Source organism: Cryptomeria japonica, chromosome 10 (genome assembly GCF_030272615.1).
Source record: "Cryptomeria japonica chromosome 10, Sugi_1.0, whole genome shotgun sequence".
NCBI lineage: Eukaryota > Viridiplantae > Streptophyta > Pinopsida > Cupressales > Cupressaceae > Cryptomeria > Cryptomeria japonica.
Window position 1 is genome coordinate 484682807 of NC_081414.1, and position 20712 is coordinate 484703518.

Here is a 20712-nt window from a genome sequence, read left to right on the forward strand (position 1 = left end):
TATTTAGGAGTAATTTATGCCTTAAATTTTTTAGTTTGTTTTGCTTACCACATTCATTAATTTTTGTTTTGTATAATTGTTTCATTTCTAATTTAAATATTTTTTACAGGAAATCCATGCAACTTGGGCCAAAATCTATATCAATAGCCTACATCAACCATGTATGTATTAAGTATTAGAATATTACTTTTTAAGTGTATTTGTTTCTATTCAAGTAAATATTAGATTATTTACTAATGGGAATTTAATGGTATTAATATTAGTTTTTTACTAACATTAATACATCTATTTCAATAATTTATTAAAGAATATTTATTTAGATTTGAATTTGCAGAACTATTTATTGCACATCTATTTTTGTTATTCATTTTGTGCTTTAAGGTTAGTCAATTTGTAAGCTTTGTCAATTATAATATGAATGTTTATTCTAAATTTGCAAGGCAATGAATATATAAAAGTGCAATGTATATTTCTTATTTGGAAGGCACTGCCACCAGATGGATATACATGCACTTTTCCAAATAAATATGTAATAGTAGAATGTTTTCTTATTTCTTATATGGAAGGCAATGCCACCAGATGGATGCAAATGGAAAATTTTTTTTTTTCTGGAAGGCAATGCCGCCAGATGGATGTAAATGATTATTTATTATCTGGAAGGCAATGCCGCCAGATGGATGCGATTTCAAATTTGTATATAAATATATGAAAGTAAAATAAATAAATAAATTTTGTAGTTACGTGGATTTCACTCAATATTACAATCGCTAACCTTTCATCTAGCACTATATGCTCTCATCTTGCCGTTCAACGGATCTTGATGATCCGAAAGTGTTATGTAATAAGGAAGCAAGTCTATTTAGTTTGTTGACATTAAAATTATTTGATACCAGCTATGGTGCGACAAAAACAAAAGATGGATATGATTGCAATTTTTAAAATAAATACATGAAAGTAAAAAGAAAAAGAAATTAACCTAAAATCTACCATTATTCTCTCTTATCTTGCCCTTTGAGGGATCTTGATGATTAGAATGTATTAGGTAATAATTAAATCAAGTCTATTTAGTTTGTTAACTTCAAATGCCTTCGATGCCAGCTATGGAGGAACTAAGACAAAATTCGGAATCGTCGGTACCAACTATGGTGCGGTCGAGATTAAATTTTGAATCAGAGGAGGAAAGAAGAGAATATCGAAGACAATATCAGAGAGAGTATTATAGACGACAACTAGAATAGATGACATATGTTCAAATATAAGAACAAAGAAGAAGACACAATGAGGCCAAAAGATAAAGATATGCTAGAAGAAGGGCAACGATAACAGTGGAACAACTAGAAATTGAAAATAGAGATGATGCAAATTTGTAGAGAAATAGACGTCAAAGAACATCTGATCAAATCTCTCATTCTGAAACAGAAGAAAGACAACAAGTTAATCCCCACCAAGTGAGAGACAAAATCATCCATTTGATGGAAATATTGAGTTCAATGTTCAAAATGAAAATTCAACAACAATAGAATGTGTACCGGAAACACCATAACATGGGCATCAATTAGAGATGAATGTAGGTGTTCAAGGTAGTTTACAAAACATGCCGAACCCAAATGGTTCACTTCGATGTGATTTTAGAAGATTCCAAATGCAGTTTAGGCATCAATTGGACAGATTTAGAACCCCAAACATGTGTTATGTTTGTCAAGAATCTTATCTTGGAATCAAAGTATCTCGAAGCTCTGAAGGTCCCATATGAAACATATGTCACCAAGAGAGAGGGAATCATAGGTTTTCATCTTCAAATAATATGGATCCTGGCCCACAATTGGAGGATCTTGCAAAATTAACTCAAGTGGAGGAGATGTTAATTGCACGTGTCAACCCAATATTGCAAGTTACCCATGCAATAGGTGGTCAATATAAATACAAGGGACACACTATTAGTTTTCCCCAAAATGTGGAGCAAGTTTCAAATGTTTTGCCACATTCGATAGAGAATTTGCCAATTATTATTGTTAGAAGAAGGGATCAGTGTGGCACAAATTACCACTTTACAGTCAATAGGGATCGTGTGTATAAAGCACATTAATACAAAGTAGAGTATGACAAATTTTACTCAGATGTTAGAATAGATCAAATTGCTCTCAATGAGCTGCCAAGAAATTATGATGAAAATATATTCAACATATTGAAAACTGTGTAGATGGAATTTGACTCAGATGTAAATGAAATCACATTTGTGGGTCCTGTCATGGAGATTGATGAAGGTAATATAGTTGAGCACACAACGTCAATGGCTTTGAGACCACCTAATGCCCAAAGAGAAATGGAATTAATTCGTGCATGGGTTAATAATCCTAATGCAAATCCAACAACATTGATTGATTGGCCAAACATTGGTGCATCTCCAATCAATGAATATGTCAAGTTACGGTTACTTGATATGACATTTCCAACATTATTTTTTGATGGTAGATGTGACTGGTTAGAACCAAGAATGAGGCGAGTGTACTTGCATGAATTTGTCAAGCATATGTTGTGGTATAGGGATCACGTTTTGGTAAACATCCAATATTTAGATTTTTTATGATGAACATGATAATGAGACACCGTGCACATAATTCATCTACAGTGTTTGCAAAAATAAATTTACAAGACACGCCTATCACCATCAACGACCTACGTCAGCATATGGAGAACATGCCGCAATCTAATTTAGCTAATAGGTTGATACGGTTTGGAACTACTTTAAGGGGTACTAGATCATACTGGGCTAAATGCCATATAGAATTGACAGAGATGCTTCACCAAATTGACACTCCTACAATATTCTTCACTCTAAGTGCAACAGATATTTACTGGCCTGATTTGCATGCATTGATGCTAGGAACATCCCCGACTACTTCACGGGAAGCTCAAAATTGGAGAAAGAAGAATGTTATTGACTATCCTCATATAGTCATACATTACATGCATTTAAGACATACAATATTCAGAAAAGAGATTTAAAAAAAAGGAATGAATGTCAAAGATTATTGGTGTAGATATGAGTGACAACATAGAGGTTCACCACATGTGCATGAATTTTTATGGATCAATGGAGCTCCCAATATGGACAACATTGATTGGTCAAATGAGGAAGAATGAAAAAGTGTTGAGAGATATTTTCATTCTATCATTCATGCATGGAATCCCAGAGAAGATCCACATCAAAGAAATATACAGGCATGTTCAATAAATATTTAGACATGCATATCTATAATATTACATTAAACTAACTATTTGTATAATTAATGATAAAACGGATATGTAAGTTCTTTTGTTTCCAATTGTAGGCATTCCAAAATTATCTGCAACATCCATGTCTCAAAAATACAACAAAACTTGTAGACATGGATATTGATCGTGATTATGAAGATATATTAAATTGTGTAGAACGACACACAGTTTGTAAGGAGGGTGCGTGCCTACCAAAAAAACAAGGAAGGATGGTTTGCAGGTAATTATTTAATCAAGTAATATTTATATATCCCAATAATATATTAGGCAAGAAAATAATATGTTTGATTGGTTGATATTAATTATAGGTATAATGCTCCTTGGTCGTTAAATTTGAGGGGATCAAAATTGTATGAAGACATAGAAACCAGTGAGAAAAAAATTGAACTAGCAAGAAATGATGACAGAGTGAATTCACACAATCGTCACATACTGCAACTATGGAGAGCAAATATAGATTGGCAACCAGTTCTTTCCAAACATGCAGTAATAAAGTACATTGCAAAGTATGCAACAAAGGTCGAGAAAAGCTTGGAAACATACCACCAGATGTTGATGTGTCTTTCAGACATGGAAAAACCTGATGATTTAGCTGCATGGGCATATAGAAGGCTCCTCATAGAAACTATTATAGAAAGAGACATTGGAGCACAAGAGACATGCCACATGCTTTTAGAGCTTCCGTTGATGGAGAGCAGTAGAAGGTTTGTTAATCTAAATGTCTCTCCTAAAGTTTTCAAACCTGTAACAGTGAATAATGAAGAGAACAATGATGAACAAACAAAATCTTTTATTGATGGATATAAAACAAGACCTATTTGTATGGAAGGTGTCACATTAACTGATGCAACTAGATCATGGATATATAATCCAAAAAGAAGGAGATACAACAAATGGGAGCCAAGAGAAAGAGCAACCATTGTCAGAGTTTTTCCTAGGTTTGCATCAATTCCTTCACATGAGTCTGATAAATGGATTGATTTCTGTTTTTTAGAGGTATTATTGTACAAGACATTCCGTGACATAGAAAGGGATATTGGTCAGGATAATAACTCCATAGTAGAAAACTGGGAGTCGTTGAACTATAATGCTTGGCATGTGCAACGAACAACAATTGCAGAAAATGTTGAAAACGCTAGTGACTCTGAAATTGAAGAAAATGAAGTTGTTCAAGGAAATACCATAGAGCATGAGTGGGAAATTATATCTAAATTTCATAATGGTCAAAATATGCAAGTTTCTGAAATAGATATGCTGGGGAGAAGAGACATTGATAGAAATACAGATTGGTCTAGTGAATATTAGGGTGAAGAGCACACAAGTCAAGCAATCAAATTCATAAAAAACATGAAGGATCATGGATGTCTCATATTTGATGATATACCACAATGCATCAACTATACAACACTTGGTGATAAACAACAAAAGGCAATGAACATAATTATGGCACACTAGCATAGTAATCAAAATGGTGTGCCTTTGTTCATGATAATTCAAGGAACAAGAAAGTCATATTTGATTGGTGCAATTAGTCAAGCTCTTCAAAATTCAGCAATGCCATGTTGTTCTCCTCTTCTATTACTTGCACCAACAAGAGTTGTTGCCTTCAATATAGGAGCCTCAACAATTCACTCAAAATGGAGAATCCCAGTGAGAGAATTTTGTCCATTAGAAGGAACAAGACTCACAAGTTTCCAAGAAGAAATGACACATATCAAATACATTTTGATTGATGAAATGAGCTTCATTGGTCAAAACATGCTGGAAAATATAGATTCTCGGCTTAGGCAGGCATTTCCACAAAACACAAACATAAGCTTTGCAGGAATGCCAGTATTACTATTGATAGCAACTATTTTACATAATATTTAATATAACTCATTTGTACAAAATTGATATAATATTAGTACATAATTTGAAAAGTTTTTTTACATGTGTTATTAGGTATATCTATGATTTTAGTTGGAGATTTGGGCTAGTTGCCTCCAGTCAGTGATAGACCGACATATGACATCAATAGACATGCAAAATTATTATGGGAGGAATTCAAAACGGTGGTAACTTTAGATAAAATATTTAGACAAGATGGAGAAAATATCCAACAACAAAGATTTCGTCAACTTTTGACAAATCTAAGAGATGCAAACCCAATAATTGATGATTGGGAGTTTCTTATGATGAGAATCCCTATTAATTTAAATGTTGCAACCAATGAGGAGTTTGACAATGTCGTCCATTTTTTCTCTACTAATGACAATGTCCATAATCATAACAAGAGAATGTTGTATTCCTTGAGGCATCCTGTTGCACACAGTGTTGCAACAAAGGTAGGAAGTGTTAATGCAATAGAAGATTGTTCAGATGATGAACTTGATCTAGAGTTATTGATTAGCAACAATTCAAGGGTGATGTTGACTTCAAATCTATGGACAAAGGCAGGTCTTGTAAATGTAGCTCTAGGGTATATTCGAAAGATTGTCTACAAACCAGGAAGTGCTCCACCTGAACCACCTACATATGTGATGGTTGAATTTGATAATTATTCTGGAATGCCATTTGATGATCATCATCCAAATACAATTCCAATAACAACAATACAGAGGGGCGATACACTTCAATTACCATTAAGATTGGCATGGGCATTGACAATACACAAATCTCAAGGGTTGACTCTTTCAAAAGATAAAATTGATATAGGACCAAGAGAAAGAACATGATCGACATTTGTTGCAGTATCTCGTGTGAAGTCTCTATAAGGTCTTAGAATAATGCCACCATTCACATATGACCGTTATGAAAAAATAAAAAATGGCAAACAACTTTCCAAGCGGAAAGCTGAAGAAAACAGACTCAAATTTTTAGAAGATAATTTGATGTAATATATTTTTCTTCAAATAAGATTCAATTAGAGATAAATAATTTTTTTCCTAAATGTGTTTTGTGGAAAATGTTCTTTCTTATTTTGTTTTTTAAGAAATGTTGTCCGAAATCTAGAGGAAAAATTAGTTAAAAATGGTACAAGTTATTTCTTACAATGTTAATGATTTACTATTGTATTTGCAAAATTTTGAACTTTACTATGTTTCTATTACGAGTCATTGCTAGTTGCATCACAAGTCAACATTGGTACAATTTATTTCTTACAATGCTATATCTCATTATATATGGATATGTTTTTCAAAACTTGAACTATGTGAACAATTTTTTTTGGCTAACAATACTAATTTTCTTTAGCTTTAACTATGTGAATGTTTGAAATCATAGTGATTTAAAATTAATATTATATATCGAAATTAATACATTATATGCATAAGCTTCTCTTATGTGACTTCTGTAATCATAATTTTTTTGGACTCAAATTGGTTAGTGATATTTTCTCAGAAAATGGACGTCAACGTAGGAATGAAAGTGGAGGTCTGTAGTGAAGAGGAGGGATTCAGAGGAGCGTGGTTTGAAGGAACTATCATTGCATTCAGAAATGACAGTCATGACAAGAATACATTCTTTTTTCAATATGAAAAATTTATTACTGAGGGTTCAAATGGGGAGGCACTACTGGAGGAGGTATATTTGAAAAATATGAGACCCATTCCACCATGCAAGCAGATGCCCATTGACCTCTCATCTGGCTTCGCAATAGAAGCGCTTGACACTGATTGTTGGTGGAGGGGTATTGTTATGAACAAATTCATATCACCTTTTGATGGGAATGAGCTCTTTCAAATATACTTTCATGATACTTGTACTATGAAAGCTTATCCTAAGACTGACCTATGCCCCGCTCAAGAGTGGATCAGAGGACAATGGACACAACTACAATGGGACCTTCAACAAATCTTTATGTAAAGAGTCCTTAAGAAAATAGGAAGCCAATGGATGAAGAAAACAAATTGGAATTTTTAGAAGAAAATTTGATGTAATATGTTTTTATTAAAATTTGCTATAATGATTATTGAATAAATCATTAGAGGTTGATGCAAAATGTTCTGTTTGATTTTTCTTTAATGAAAATTGAGATCATGTATTATTTGTTTATGTAATACATCGTGTTCAACTTTTATTCAATGCCTATTAAATATTTTAGAAAACTACTGCATTGCTTGATTGTTATTTATTTAAAAAAAAAATGAATATTAGTTAAAAAATATTTTCTTAAAAATACATATCATTTGTTCTTTTAATTTCTAGTAAGTGTTTTGGGATGTTACATATGCTATTAGAACTACCAAGTTCGACACTGAACCTTAGTCTCGCCACTAAAAAAATTAAGTAGAAACTTAACGTAGACTATCCCGCTTCACAAGGTGCGGTTGCGACGAACACCTCGTAAGAAAGTTTGAAACCCCTTATGGGTTCACTTTTTGAAACTTTGGCTCAACCATGACTATAGCTATTGTTCATTTCCCTCAGATACAGAGACAATGGCTGAGGCGATTGATCAACTTCGAAGAGAAAGACATGTTTGGACAACTGTGAGCAAAGCAACTTTAAAGGCATCCATTTGGAAGAAACTTGGAAACAAAAATAAAGTTGACCTTGAGAAACCACCTGAGAAGGGTCAAACCACTATTGATCCTATCAAACACCATTTAAATTCTCTCCATTATTGAGAGGAATCCATCAGACAAAGTGATAGTGACTCCTAAATGAGAGTCTACAAAATTTTGTAACTATTATGATTGTAGTCAATTTTGGATTGTAAACTCTATTTTTTAATGAATTATGTTCGAATTTGCTTTAATGCCTATGAAATGTTTTAATAAATTATGTTCAAATTTTCCTCAATTACTATTACATACTTTACTAGGAATATTAAGTGTTCGATGGTTTATTTTATGCATATTTATTATTACTAAATGCTAATATTTTTAATTATTATGTTGTAACTATTTAAGGATATTTTCATTCTCATAATTCTAAAATACTAACTTCCATTTTATGTTATTTATATTCAACAAATAATCAAAACATTGATGTTTCTGAAAATGCATCAGAAATTGTTGTTGCAAGCCCAGATGTATCTGTGAATTCAAATGAATTCATTGAGAGCCATATGGACAAATGTGCGAGAACAATTTTGGATTACTGCAAGAAAATTGTTAAAGAATATGAAAACACGACCTTAATGATAGACGATGTTGAAGAATTGGAAATATTGCAAATGGAAGATGTTGCAACAAAAGTTAAGGAAATTTTTGCAATAGCATCAAAATTTCCAGATTCTTTAAAATAAGTATATCTCGATCATTATGAGAATAAGGGTCGGACTACCATCCTCATCATTGAAGAATTTGTTATGTATTTACATCATTACAATGAAGAGTTTTTCATTTAGTTACTTCTTGGTCGATCTTTAATACTTCTTAAATATTGAAGTTTTATGTAGTTGTTAGATAATGGCCCAACTGGGCACTATGTGTTGTTAGGGAATGTGTAAAAACCAATGGACAATTATTGAGCATACTAAATTTTGTAACTATTATGATTGTAGTCAATTTTGGATTGAGCAATAAAAATTATAATTTTGGATTGTAAACTCTGATTCTTAATAAATTATGTTCGAATTCGCTTTAATTCCTATGAAATGTTTTAATAAATTATGTTCAAATTTTCCTCAATTACTATTACATACTTTACTATGACTATTAAGTGTTCGATAGTTTATTTTATGCATTTTCTCCACCAATAAATTTATTTTTCAAATGATTCAAAAATTGTTGTATTGATAAGACTCATGTATATAATAATAATAATTGTCACAATAGATAAGAATTTCATTCTAAATATTAATTATTTAATATTTTGTAAATCTTTACACTTTTTACACATTTTAACTAATGCTAAAATCAAAATTCAAATGGCTTGAAAGTTGTTGTTGTAATAATGCTAATATAAATCAAATAAATATAATGTTTGATTTTTATCCACTCACATTATAGAAATTTCCATAATCAAAACCTTAATATTAATCATTATCATAATCAAAACCTCAATATTATTCATAATTAATAATTATAATCTTTAACCCTAAACCTAACTATATATCTAACCCAAAACCTAACCCTAACCCTAATTATAATTCTAACCTTGACCCTAACCATTTTCTATCCCCAAACCTAATCCTAACCCAAACCCTAACTCTTATAGCTATCATCATGTACTATCTTTGATTGCAATCTTAACCCTAATCCTAACCCTAATCCTAATGATAATTCTAACCCTAACCCTAACCCTAATTTTATTTACAATTAATAATTATAATCACTAAGATTAACCCTAATCCTATGCCCAACACTAACTGTAACCCCAACACTTGACATAATTATATCATTAGCCCTAATAATAATTCTAATCTTAACCCTTATACTAACCATAATCGAATCCTAGCCCTAAAGTTAACCCTAACCCTAATTGAACTCTAATCATAACCCTAATCTAGCCCAAACCCTGATCCTAATTGAAATGTACTACTAATTTAACCTAACCATAATGTACTTGAATAACAACCCTAATTCTAATCATACTTAAACTCTAGCACTAACTGTAACTGAACCCTTATAATAACCTAACCTTAAAATGAACCTTAACCGTAATTACTATTTAAACCCTATTTTGAACCTCAACCATAACCCTAAAGTAACCTTGATTGTAAATCCAACCTATGCTTGACGTTATCCCCAAAACCTAACTTTATATCTAATTATTAATTATAATCTTTAACCTAACTATTTATCTAATTATTAATTGTATATAACCTTATAATCCTAACTATAACCCTAACCATAATCATAATTATAACACTACCTAATTATAATTATAACCCTAACCCTAACCCTAATTCTAACTCTAAACCTAACCCTAACCCTAATTTTTATTATAATCACTAATTATAATTTTTAACTGTAACACTAATTATAATTATAACCCTAATCCTAACCTTAATTATAATTCTAACCCCGACCCTAACCCTATTCTAGCCCCAACCCTAATCCTAACCCAAACCCTAACTCTTATAACTATCATCACGTACTATCTTTGATTGCAATCTTAACCCTAACCCTAACCCTTATCCTAATTATAATTCTACCCTAACCCTAATTTTATTTATAATTAATGATTATAGTGTTTAACCTTAACCCTAATTACAATCATTAAGATTAACCCCAATCCTAACCCTAATCCTAAGCATAAACCTAACTATGATATTAGCCCTAACCCTAACTGTAATTTTCACCTATATCTTACCATAATTGTTATTCTATCATGATCATAATCTTATCTATAACCATAATCCTAACCCTACCTCTAACCAAGATTTAAACCCTGACCCTGATATTATACACTTAATAACTATAAAACAATATTACCGTTTCAAAAAAAAGATATAATAGTATTATACCCTACTAATAAAACTATAAAAATAATATTATAACCAACAATAATTTAAAATAATAATATAATACATTTAAAATATTTCAAATTTATATTATGAATATTATTTTCAATAAATTATAAAAATAATATCATAATAATCAAAACAATATAAATTAATAATAATAATATATTATAATATTATTCCGCAAAAAAATAGAAAATAATAATAATAATTGCAATAATAATATTAAATATTATTGCAACAAACATTAATAATATAAAATTATAGAGTTCTATTTTAAATTTTTTATTGTTTCCCATGTTGCGTTGCGACTGCTACTAGCTTACATATATTTGATTTTAATCATATATATATATATACGTCGATCCTTCTCGAGGCACCTATTTTCATCGTGTACCCTGAACTCTGATAGGCGCCTCTAGAAGGATATCTCTCGGTGTATTATATATATATTTGATTAAAATCAAATATATGTAAGCTAGTCCTTAGTTTTTTTTTAGCTTCTCCCTAACTTCATCTTAAGGGGGGGTGTTAGAGTAAAAGGTATTAGTTTACTTAATTAATCAAATCATATTGATTTAATAATTAAATCACCTTTTCTCTATTTCGCTTAAGCTAAATCTAGGAAGCTTTTGCTTTTAGGTTTGATCTCCTCTTATAAGGATTGATCCCTTTTGTAATTCATTATTTGATTATTATTATGGCAATTCTTTTGCTCTAGGTTTTCAAAACAATCTTTGTGTTTTGTGAATCTTCCATTGTTGTGAAAGGTTATTTGCATACATGTGTTCACTGGGTTCTGTGAGGTTGTATTTCACAACTTTAACATAAATGACATATTAAAAAAAAATGATTTAAGCCTATAAGAGTTCCATCTAGGGGGTAATTATGTAGGTAATAATAATATGTCCCACTCATGAGACATCTTGATTTTTTTCTCAATATCACATATTTTTAGAAAAAATAATGATTCAAGCCTATAAGGGTTACATTTAAGGGAGTTTGACTGAAGGGGATTAGATCAAAACCTGTTTAATAGAATTCCATGCTAAAATGAAACCTTGGATATGTTTCCTCCACACCTATCAAAATGTTGACCAAAAAAATTGCTTTATGTAGCTCTTAGTGAAACCTTTCTAAAAATTATAATATGTATTATATTTTTAACACCATTATACATTTTTTAAATTTAAATAAAGAATTCAATTTTTTCACGAAAAAAAAAATGACCTCTATGCAAGACAATGAGAAAAATAACAATTTTTTATAAAAATTCTCAAAAAAATTGAATATTTAATTGAAGGAGTTGTACAACTTTATTTATAATCAGAGCACATAGTTATGGTATTTGTGCATAGCTATTGGGAAAAATATTTATTAGAGTAACATGTATTAGATGAGCTGTACAACTTTTTTGGTGTACAACTTTTTTGGTGATTGTAACGCAAGATTATTGGAATGTCTAGACATTGCTTCTAAATGACTAGTTTTTGATCTTTGTGCATATAATGAATCCTCTTGCATTTGTCTTATCTAAAAGTTGAAACAATAGCTTTAAACTCTTAAGTGATATAGGAAGAAACCCAAAAAACATTGGCCAAAATTCAACATGTCATTTAAGAGCTTCAGATGTATAAAATATCTACTAAGATCCTTTATCTACATGCCAAAATGTTGATACTATTATATTCAGAATAATTATACATATATTAATTTAAATAAAATAATTTAAAATTGTCAATATTTATTATATTCAAAACAATTATCCATGTATTAATTTAAACAGAATAGTTTGGAATTGATCTCTCCATTTTTTTAATAGATAGATATCTCTCCACCTTTTTTTTTTAATATATAGATGCAGTTAAATATACTCATCAATTCCTACAACTATTTCGTAGTATCCGCCGTATACTTCGAAATATTGACAATGGCAGCTCTACATGTTTAGAGGCACATGTCCTTAATTTTCATTAGTTCTGTACTTAAAGCGTATGTCCTTAATTTTCATTAGTTCTATACGTACTTTTTTTTATAATTTATATAAGTAGATCTCTCTATACCACACCTAGGTAGTTGCAGAGCTAAATTTCTTTGGAGAAATCTTGGGGAATGGATCGTTGCAAGGAGCCACTGTTAAACAACGGCGTCAAATATTACGAGAACTGCCCCGGCTGCAAAGTTGACCTGCGTAAAGCAACGCAAAAGGGCTATCCTATCAAAGACTTGAGCCTTGTTGCGTTGCTTGTTCTCTGCAATTGTCATTACCTCCACCTTTCCTTTCTATTGTTTCACCTGCACTACTTTATATTTATTCTTCTATTGCTAAAATTTGTTTGTTTTTATTTCTGGTTTTGCAACTATCGAAGGCTGTTTAATGTCTTTGTTGCCAGGTTCTGATGGCAGTTGTGATCACAATTACATTAGAAAATAATTTAAATTCCGACGCTCTTTTTTGTTATTTTATATGAGATTTCTGGTCTAGTAAGAAGATCAAAAGAAATCTGTATGGATTTATGTGTAAGCTTAGCTGTCTTAAAATTATTCGTCGGAGTCGTCTACTTTTTAAGCTAAATATTTATCTGATCGCCTGTTACTGAAATTCATTAGGCAGCTGTAGGTTTTGTTTTAGCCGACTTCTGCGGCAGATGAGTTGTTTGGAGTTCGGAAAACTAGTTGTGTAAACTTGGGAGTTTCATATTCTGACGTTATTTATGCTCGTGTCTTCTGGAAATAACTCTTTAATTAATTAATTTATTTCTAACTATATATTTGTTTGCCCTTCCAGAGGATCGAACTCCGTACTTCTGAGAAGCGAAAATATTTTGTTTGATTTTATTCCTAGAATATAGTTTTATAAATACTAATATTTTGTTTTGGTGTTTGGGCGTTTTGCAGCTCTTCCGATATCTTCCTTGTTCCCGTTTCTTTATTTTATGGTATGTCGTTTTCCTCAATCCGGAACTACTTCGTAACTTCACATTTTGTTTTCTTCAACTGTACGTGTTCTTTTCTGTTAAAAATCGTGACTTTTGTTTAAACCAAAGGAGCTCTTCGTTCGAGTCTATTGATCTCTTTCTAAAATTTTGAAATAGTTTAAATTGGCCAAAGAATGAATTTTGGTCCAGGAAAATCCATTTTTTATGATTATTCCTTGAGCATTTGGTTTATGAAAGCAGGCAATGAAGAACGCGTGGGACATAAAATTATAGTTCGTGGACGTAAATCGCTCTTGCTTACTGTTTGGTCTCTGCGTCAATGTGCAGTGCAGGCATAAAATACGCCATAATTTAAACCTAACATTTGAAAGTTTGGGGATTGATCTTATCTTTTTTCAACTGTTAAAACGACAGTAAAATTCTTTCGATAATAATGAATTAATTCTAGTCCGCTGACATTAAATCATCCACCACACTGCTAATGACAATTCGTCGAACCACGAAGTCTTTTCTGTTCGTTTTCCTGTTGTCGTTTTCTTTTGATTAATCATTGTCCATGACAAATCATATGACCTTTTCCTCTTTCTTGTTGGACAAGTCTCCATGCACTTTTCGTGAAGTGGTAGGCGTAGAACTCTGCAAACACTGCAAACACAGAATCGGTATTTTTCTTTTGGAACCTCGTTAACAACCCGTGGCAAATTTTTTGCCTCTTTAATCTTTATCTTTTTGTTGGGTCGTTCATTTCATAAAAAAAAGACAAATGCCAGTTGAAAGTAGAGGGGAAAGATCAAACCTTGAGGTGGGTCTTGAAAGCAAATTCGATTGATTTTTGGATATGGTTTTCTGCAGTGTTTCACGGAGCCTGGGAGATGGGGTTGGTGGGGGGAGATGTCGGAACAGGGGATGAATTTAAGGGATGGTAAATTGTTTCTTCGGGGGTTTTATAAAAATAATATATAAAAATTAACATTTAAAAAAGGAATTATAAAAAATTAGTAAAAGAAGTGTAATTTATGATTTTTGTAAACAATACAAATAAAAGAATCTAAAATCTATACAAAATTGTTTTGGTGTAAAGACATTCTGTATGAGAGAGATCAATATTAATATGTCATCACCTCCATCTGGAGTGAAAATTGTATCAGATTTTGTAGAAATCATCTTTTCAATTAAGCCAACCAAGCTGTAGAAAGTCTCAGCAAATTATGGCATTGTCTCTGAATTTGTTGTTTTCAAAATGATATGACCTGTTGCCATTCATCAATGGAGAATAAGAGTACCAGGCTTCAGCATTATTCATCAAATGAATAAAAGCAGATAAACCAATCCCAGCCAAATCTTGAATGGGAAATTTGATAATATCAATCAAGAGCTTCAGCATATTCTCAAATAAGGCATTCACCAGAGAATAGAACTTGACACATAAATCCACAACAAATTGCAGTGTCAATGTACGCGTGTGAAATCCAAACATCTTTACTAAGATTATTATATATTTACTTTCTGAATCATTCAATTGTAATCATTGTAACATTACTCAAAGTAATCATTGTAACATTACTCAGAAAACAATATTTTTGACTCAGCGAACCAAATGCATAAATGAATTTTAATTACTTTGGATTTAAACTGGTGCAGAACCAGAGCTGGGATTTGGGAGTGGCAAACACCCATGGGGTCCAATACAGCTCATGTTTATGGGTTGAAGCCTCTGTTACCAAATTAAAGCCTTTGAGACCACAACGACCTTCATGACACACACCTTTCTTCTTCATATTTTTTTAATTTCAATGCCTATTTTTTAAATAATCCATGGGCGACTTCCTCTTCCTCATCTTCTCTTCCTCTTTTTTGTGATTAGAGTTAATTTTTTTTTAAATTGACATGGAAATGCCATGCCATCTGTAGGATTGTTGAGGGATGGTTGCATGCTCCCTGTCTGTTCCAGGGATTGCATGGCGGTCCATTCCTAAACACCCTCTGAAAGGAAATGTGCATGGCAGGGGGGACAAAATTCATCCTCATCCCACAGTCCCTGGGATGTCCCCATCCCCTAGAACCACAGTTTTTTTCTTGGGGTTTTTCCCTGGAGAACGACTGGTTTTCTGTACTATAACATTGAAAACAGAAAAAGTAAACTTCACACCATTGTATGCAGAGTCCAGACACACAATATTATGATTACCTATGAAATTTGCAAATGTATGCTAACACGAATCTATCTTCCTTGACGACAGTCTCCTTAATCAGCACTTTCACATCTTCTAGAATTGTAAAAGCATTGCCAAAATAACTCTAAAATGTCCTATTAACAAACTAGAATTGTTGAAGTAAGATGAATAGATGAAAATAATTTCCAGTGTCCACATCATTTTCACTCAAGACGTGCAAGACTCTCACACATGTTGCAACATGCAAGGCAATGACTTCGACATAGTTGTCATCATGAATTTTAAAAGCAGAAGTCTTCTTGTAAGTACCGGGATTCTATGCACCTAAATTGTATTTTTACAAATTAGCTTCATTGTTAGCATTATGCTCATATGCATCAACATGAAAACGGTCATTGGTTGGAATAGATGAAGTAGTATGGCTATGAAGTGCATCGATACGAACATGGTCAACACCTGGTTTGGCAACATTGACATGAGAAGCATTGCTATAATTTCTACTTTGAGAATGAAGAGGGCTGCCTCACTTATTTCGCAAGGGGGACCTTATTATTAAAACTTGCATCTATCCTCTTTTATAGGCAACCTCCATTGTCACAATTGACTTGATCAGCGACATTACTCCGAGATTCCTTGATGCCAGCTGAAGCCAAAAGCATATGTTGATGCTGAATCCCTTCCTTGGGTATAACTACCACTAGTTCTCAAGCTGCAGTTGATAAGAACGCTTGAGAGAGAAAAGCAATACTTCCATAGAGCAGTCAATGGGCTTCCATTGCATTATTTTAAAAGATGCCATCAGTTCTTTTCTGTGAAATAGATAAAGAATTTCAGTTGAAAACAACCAAGGCTACTTATAAATTCAGAAATGTTAAAGTGATGAAGCTACCCATTCCAAATATCTATCCATGAAATTTCCCTCAGTAAATAGCTTCCAACCTAGAATGCTTGTATGCTCAATATGCCATAACTGCCAATTCAATTTCCAAGAATACATGCTTAACAGTTTCGGGGGAGATGACATGTTTTTGTCTAAGCCATCTCAAAAGCCAGACTTTTCAAAACAAGCCAACAATTCATCTATCCCAAAATAAAAATTCACCTGAAATTGGATGTCTGGTTTTAGAGAGGAAGATCAGATAGGAGGAAAAATTTCAGACCCACTTTCAGCCATTTATATATGAATACAGTTAAGATTTTATATAAATCAATAGATAGATAGATGGAAAAGTATTGTATTAGTAAGTGTCAAATTTTTTACAACATCAAAATCTGGACATCACCAACTTTGATGTCAAGATATTACTCTGAGATGAGTTACAAATCAGATTCAACTTCTAATTTGAGAAAAATCTAAAAAAGATGTCCGAGAGTCCAGGAACATTTAATTCTACTAGATGTTAGGGTATATATATAGTTGTACAATCAAAAGACGGTTTTTCTTATTATTTAATGCAACCAGACCCTCCTTGTCGGAGAACCAGTTCAGGGTTACTCAAGAAAAAACCCATTGCTTTCAGAATAAAGGATAATGTGGGTCTCTTTGTATAATCTAATTCAAATATGCCTTGTAACTCAATCCAAGAGGCCCAACCAATATAACCTCTGGTCTAACATCACAATACCCTTTCTCTTCAGAAGAGTGCAGAACCCTCTCTAATCCTTGTAAGGGGATGCCATCAAGAGAGAGAAAAGTAAGAGGATGCGCCATCAAAAGAGAGAAAAATACATATGGAACAAAAAGCTAAGGACCTTAATATTTCTTAAATGCCTGATATTTCCAAACAAAGATGAAATACTGATATCCTTGAACTTTAAAACAGGGATGTTTCTTCAGACAAAGTAAACAAATAAAAGGTTTGCACTCACAAGGGAAGTATATTTCAATGTTGCTCGATTGGTTTTGCAATCCACTTGGAAATTCCAAAATTTCCAAACCAAGGCCCTCTTGTTACGTGGCAGAGTAGTCTTGTTGGATTATTTTGTGGCATTGATGTCAAGGCTGTTCTGGTTGTGGCTTGAATTATGTTACTGCAGAACACATGCTTAAGTTGTTTGCTGGCTTGAAGGAGATGTATGGCCAAAACTATGGTGAGAACTTGCCACATTTTTTCTTTGTTGTTTGAATTTCTTCTTAGTGTATTGGATTTGTTTTTATTCTCCATGTCACTTGGAGGTGCATACATGTATGCTTATGGCGCTTCTCTTCTGGTTGTGGTAGCATCTTGTTTCAGTTGGAGTTTTTATTTGTGTTTCGAAGCTGCTGTTTTTTTTGGCATCGCATAGGTGGAGTGATTGGTAATGGAATTAATTATTCTTTCAGCTGTGTATATCTTCTTGCCACAAGTGTTCGCTGGCATAGGGATTTGTCAATATATTGTATGCATTTTTTTTCCTAGAATTTTTTTGGGCCGAGATGTAATATCCCCCTTAATTTTTTCAATTATTTCAGTTCACAATCAACACAAACACCTGTTAGGGTTAGAAAATGAAATCCCAATACTCTTGAAAGTAACCCTTTCCACCTTTTGATCACCGAGAGCCCAATCTAGGAGGGTGAGAGCATATAGTGTTGAGGGGATCGTTAGATGCAAGAAATTGAAATTGATTACAATACTTGGGCGGCAAGCCAACCCCTCCCACTTTTCAGCGGGATAATGAGAATATTGAAAGATCACTTGGTGGTAAACTAGCCAAGGACAAGTCAAGAAACTGAAGTAGCAATCACTCAACCGCTTATCCAGCAGGAGGACTAGAAATGAAATTACAAATCAACTCTACCGCTTATGCAGCGGGAGGACAATATTACAATATTCAAAGTAGGTGGCAAAGCCAGCCTCTTCCACTTATGCAGTGGGACTAAGAGCAATAATCCAATTAGATAGTTGTTAGTACTACTAACCAGCTTTACAATGCACAATATGGATTACAAATTAAGAGAAATCACTATCCCAAAGATAGGCGGCAAGGCCAACCTCTTCCACTTTGTAGTGGGTTAAGAAAGATCAATAGAAATTGCTGTTAGTACTACTACCATCATTACAATATGAATCATAGAAGATAAGAATGAAGAACCAACAACTGCAAACAATTACCAAGATCTTTCTCTCCACACCAAAGAACCCACACACCCTAAAACCAACTCCACACAAGAAGACACTCCAAATCGGAAAGTCTCTAAATCTGATATACTCCCAACACGCTGAAAATACATAGACCAGCAACACAAAATCCCACTAAAACACTCACAACTCACCCAATTCTTAACCAAATGACATGAAACTGAAAGCATATGATCACTAGGAGGTAGGTGATCAATCCTAGGACAACAAAACATGGCAAACTGACCCCAATAATTTATGCACGCATCCCAAAGCACTCAGCCACATGGTACGACCAGCTAGAGTACGATTTTGCAAAAATAAAATCCCAAACACCATTTTAGACTCTACAAACTCACAAAATGAATCGCCTAAACCACAAAGAGAGATAGAAGAAATACCCAGAATGAGAAGAATGACACACTAAGACTTGCAACCAAGAATCTACTTCAGCACACTTTGCGATCAGCAACAAGAACACTCAGAAATCCACACAAATTTGTAATGTCCCTTTCTCAGTAAGGAGTAATTAGTGGTCCATTGGCCTATTCCGGAGACCCGTAGGCTGATTGGAATAAGGAATTAGGGTTTCCTATTTCTAGGAGGATTCTTTACAGTTTTCAAGGATGTTCTGGTTGGAGTCTGGCAGAAAGAACTGAGGATTCCTTCTGGGTTTTTCGAGAGCTTCACGGTGGTTTAACATGCATTTTGTTTCGGAGTGATTTCTGAACTTACTATTTTTAGTAAGTTGGTGGCAACTGATTGGATTTTGAGGTTTTTCTGGGTTTTCCGAGCTCTCTCACAGGGTTTGACGAGCATGTCTTTCAGAGATGTTTTCATGACTTACTATTTTTAGTAAGTGTCAGTTCAGGTAGTGCTATTTTTGACAGTCTTGAGCAGAGCTCCGATTGAGTTCAGATTAGTGTTTTCTGCACTTCCGTTCACATGGTTGATTTGGCAACAATCAATGGTTGATTTATAATTGCTAATTAAATATTATTACTTTATTCTAAAGTTTAATTTTTAATTATTTCACTGATTATATTTTGAGGAATGACTTAGCAAGGAAAATATATATGTTATTTATCCTAAGTCCCATTTTATTTCCTAAGTCAGGTGGGCGTCCAAATGAAGTCATTCTACACTTTATATTATTTTCTCAAAGTTCGAACTTGTGCACCTTGGTAAAGTTCGACTAGGGAGACTGGAAAGGGGACGCCATGTCTTGAGGGGGACATGAAATGAAATGAAGTGAATTTCAAATGAGTTTGGGTGCCATTTGCATTTGAATTTCAGAGGGAGAAATCTATAAATACAAGGGATGGGCTCTTCATTTGGGGATCTTGAGGAAATCATATCGTTATGCTACCGGAATGGTGAGTGAACTTGAGCTTCGGAGTTGTGGCTCCCTAGTTTAGCCAGTTTTGTACTTGAGACATAGTACTTAGCCGAGTGGAGGATTGTTGGTGAAGTTTTCAGTGTGTGGTGTGGTTTTCATGTGTTGCTGGTTTTGGTGTGGCTGAAGCGAAGATTGGTTCATATCTCCCTGCCTGTGCAATCGATCATTCTGGGTATTAGCCCGTTGGAAGCATATTTGGAGGGCAACCATTCTTCTACCTCGGCGTTTGTTTTGGTGTGCATTCTAATTTTTGGCAGCAAATCGTACTTCCCAATTGGGTCGTACCATTTCTTGGCTGCCTTGGGTTGCGTGCTAGTTGTTGGCGTTCGCAGTGCAGGTTTGAGGTTCTGGTTGCATCGTCTGTCTTATCTTTCATTTGCTTAAGTTTTTGTGTCATTCCGAGTTGTTTTGGGTGAGTTATGAGCAT

General features: G+C 33.2%; 2 protein-coding genes across 5 annotated transcripts in view; both read left to right on the forward strand.

Annotated features, from left to right (window-relative positions):
• The first annotated feature begins 5555 nt into the window (after positions 1 to 5555).
• LOC131039385 (uncharacterized) lies at positions 5556 to 5993 on the forward strand. Its single transcript, XM_057972116.1, has one exon. It carries the CDS (start codon positions 5556 to 5558, stop codon positions 5991 to 5993), a length of 438 nt encoding a protein of 145 aa, XP_057828099.1.
• Positions 5994 to 12587: 6594 nt separating this feature from the next.
• The window catches only part of LOC131039406 (probable peptide/nitrate transporter At3g43790), a 206330-nt gene continuing 198205 nt past the window's right edge, over positions 12588 to 20712 (forward strand). For 3 of the 4 annotated variants that reach the window (XM_057972150.2, XM_057972151.1, XM_057972153.1), the window contains exons 1-2: positions 12588 to 12932; positions 13571 to 13611. In XM_057972150.2, the coding sequence (XP_057828133.1) occupies positions 12785 to 12932; positions 13571 to 13611 (189 nt within the window). In that variant the 5' untranslated portion in view covers positions 12588 to 12784. Of the gene's footprint in view, positions 12933 to 13328; positions 13348 to 13570; positions 13612 to 20712 lie in introns of those variants that run through there. The other variant, XM_057972152.2, reaches the window with a different exon arrangement.

Bases quoted from the DNA above. Each gene is read 5' to 3' on its own strand.
- LOC131039385 (XM_057972116.1), top strand. From the start codon at position 5,556: ATGTTGTATTCCTTGAGGCATCCTGTTGCACACAGTGTTGCAACAAAG.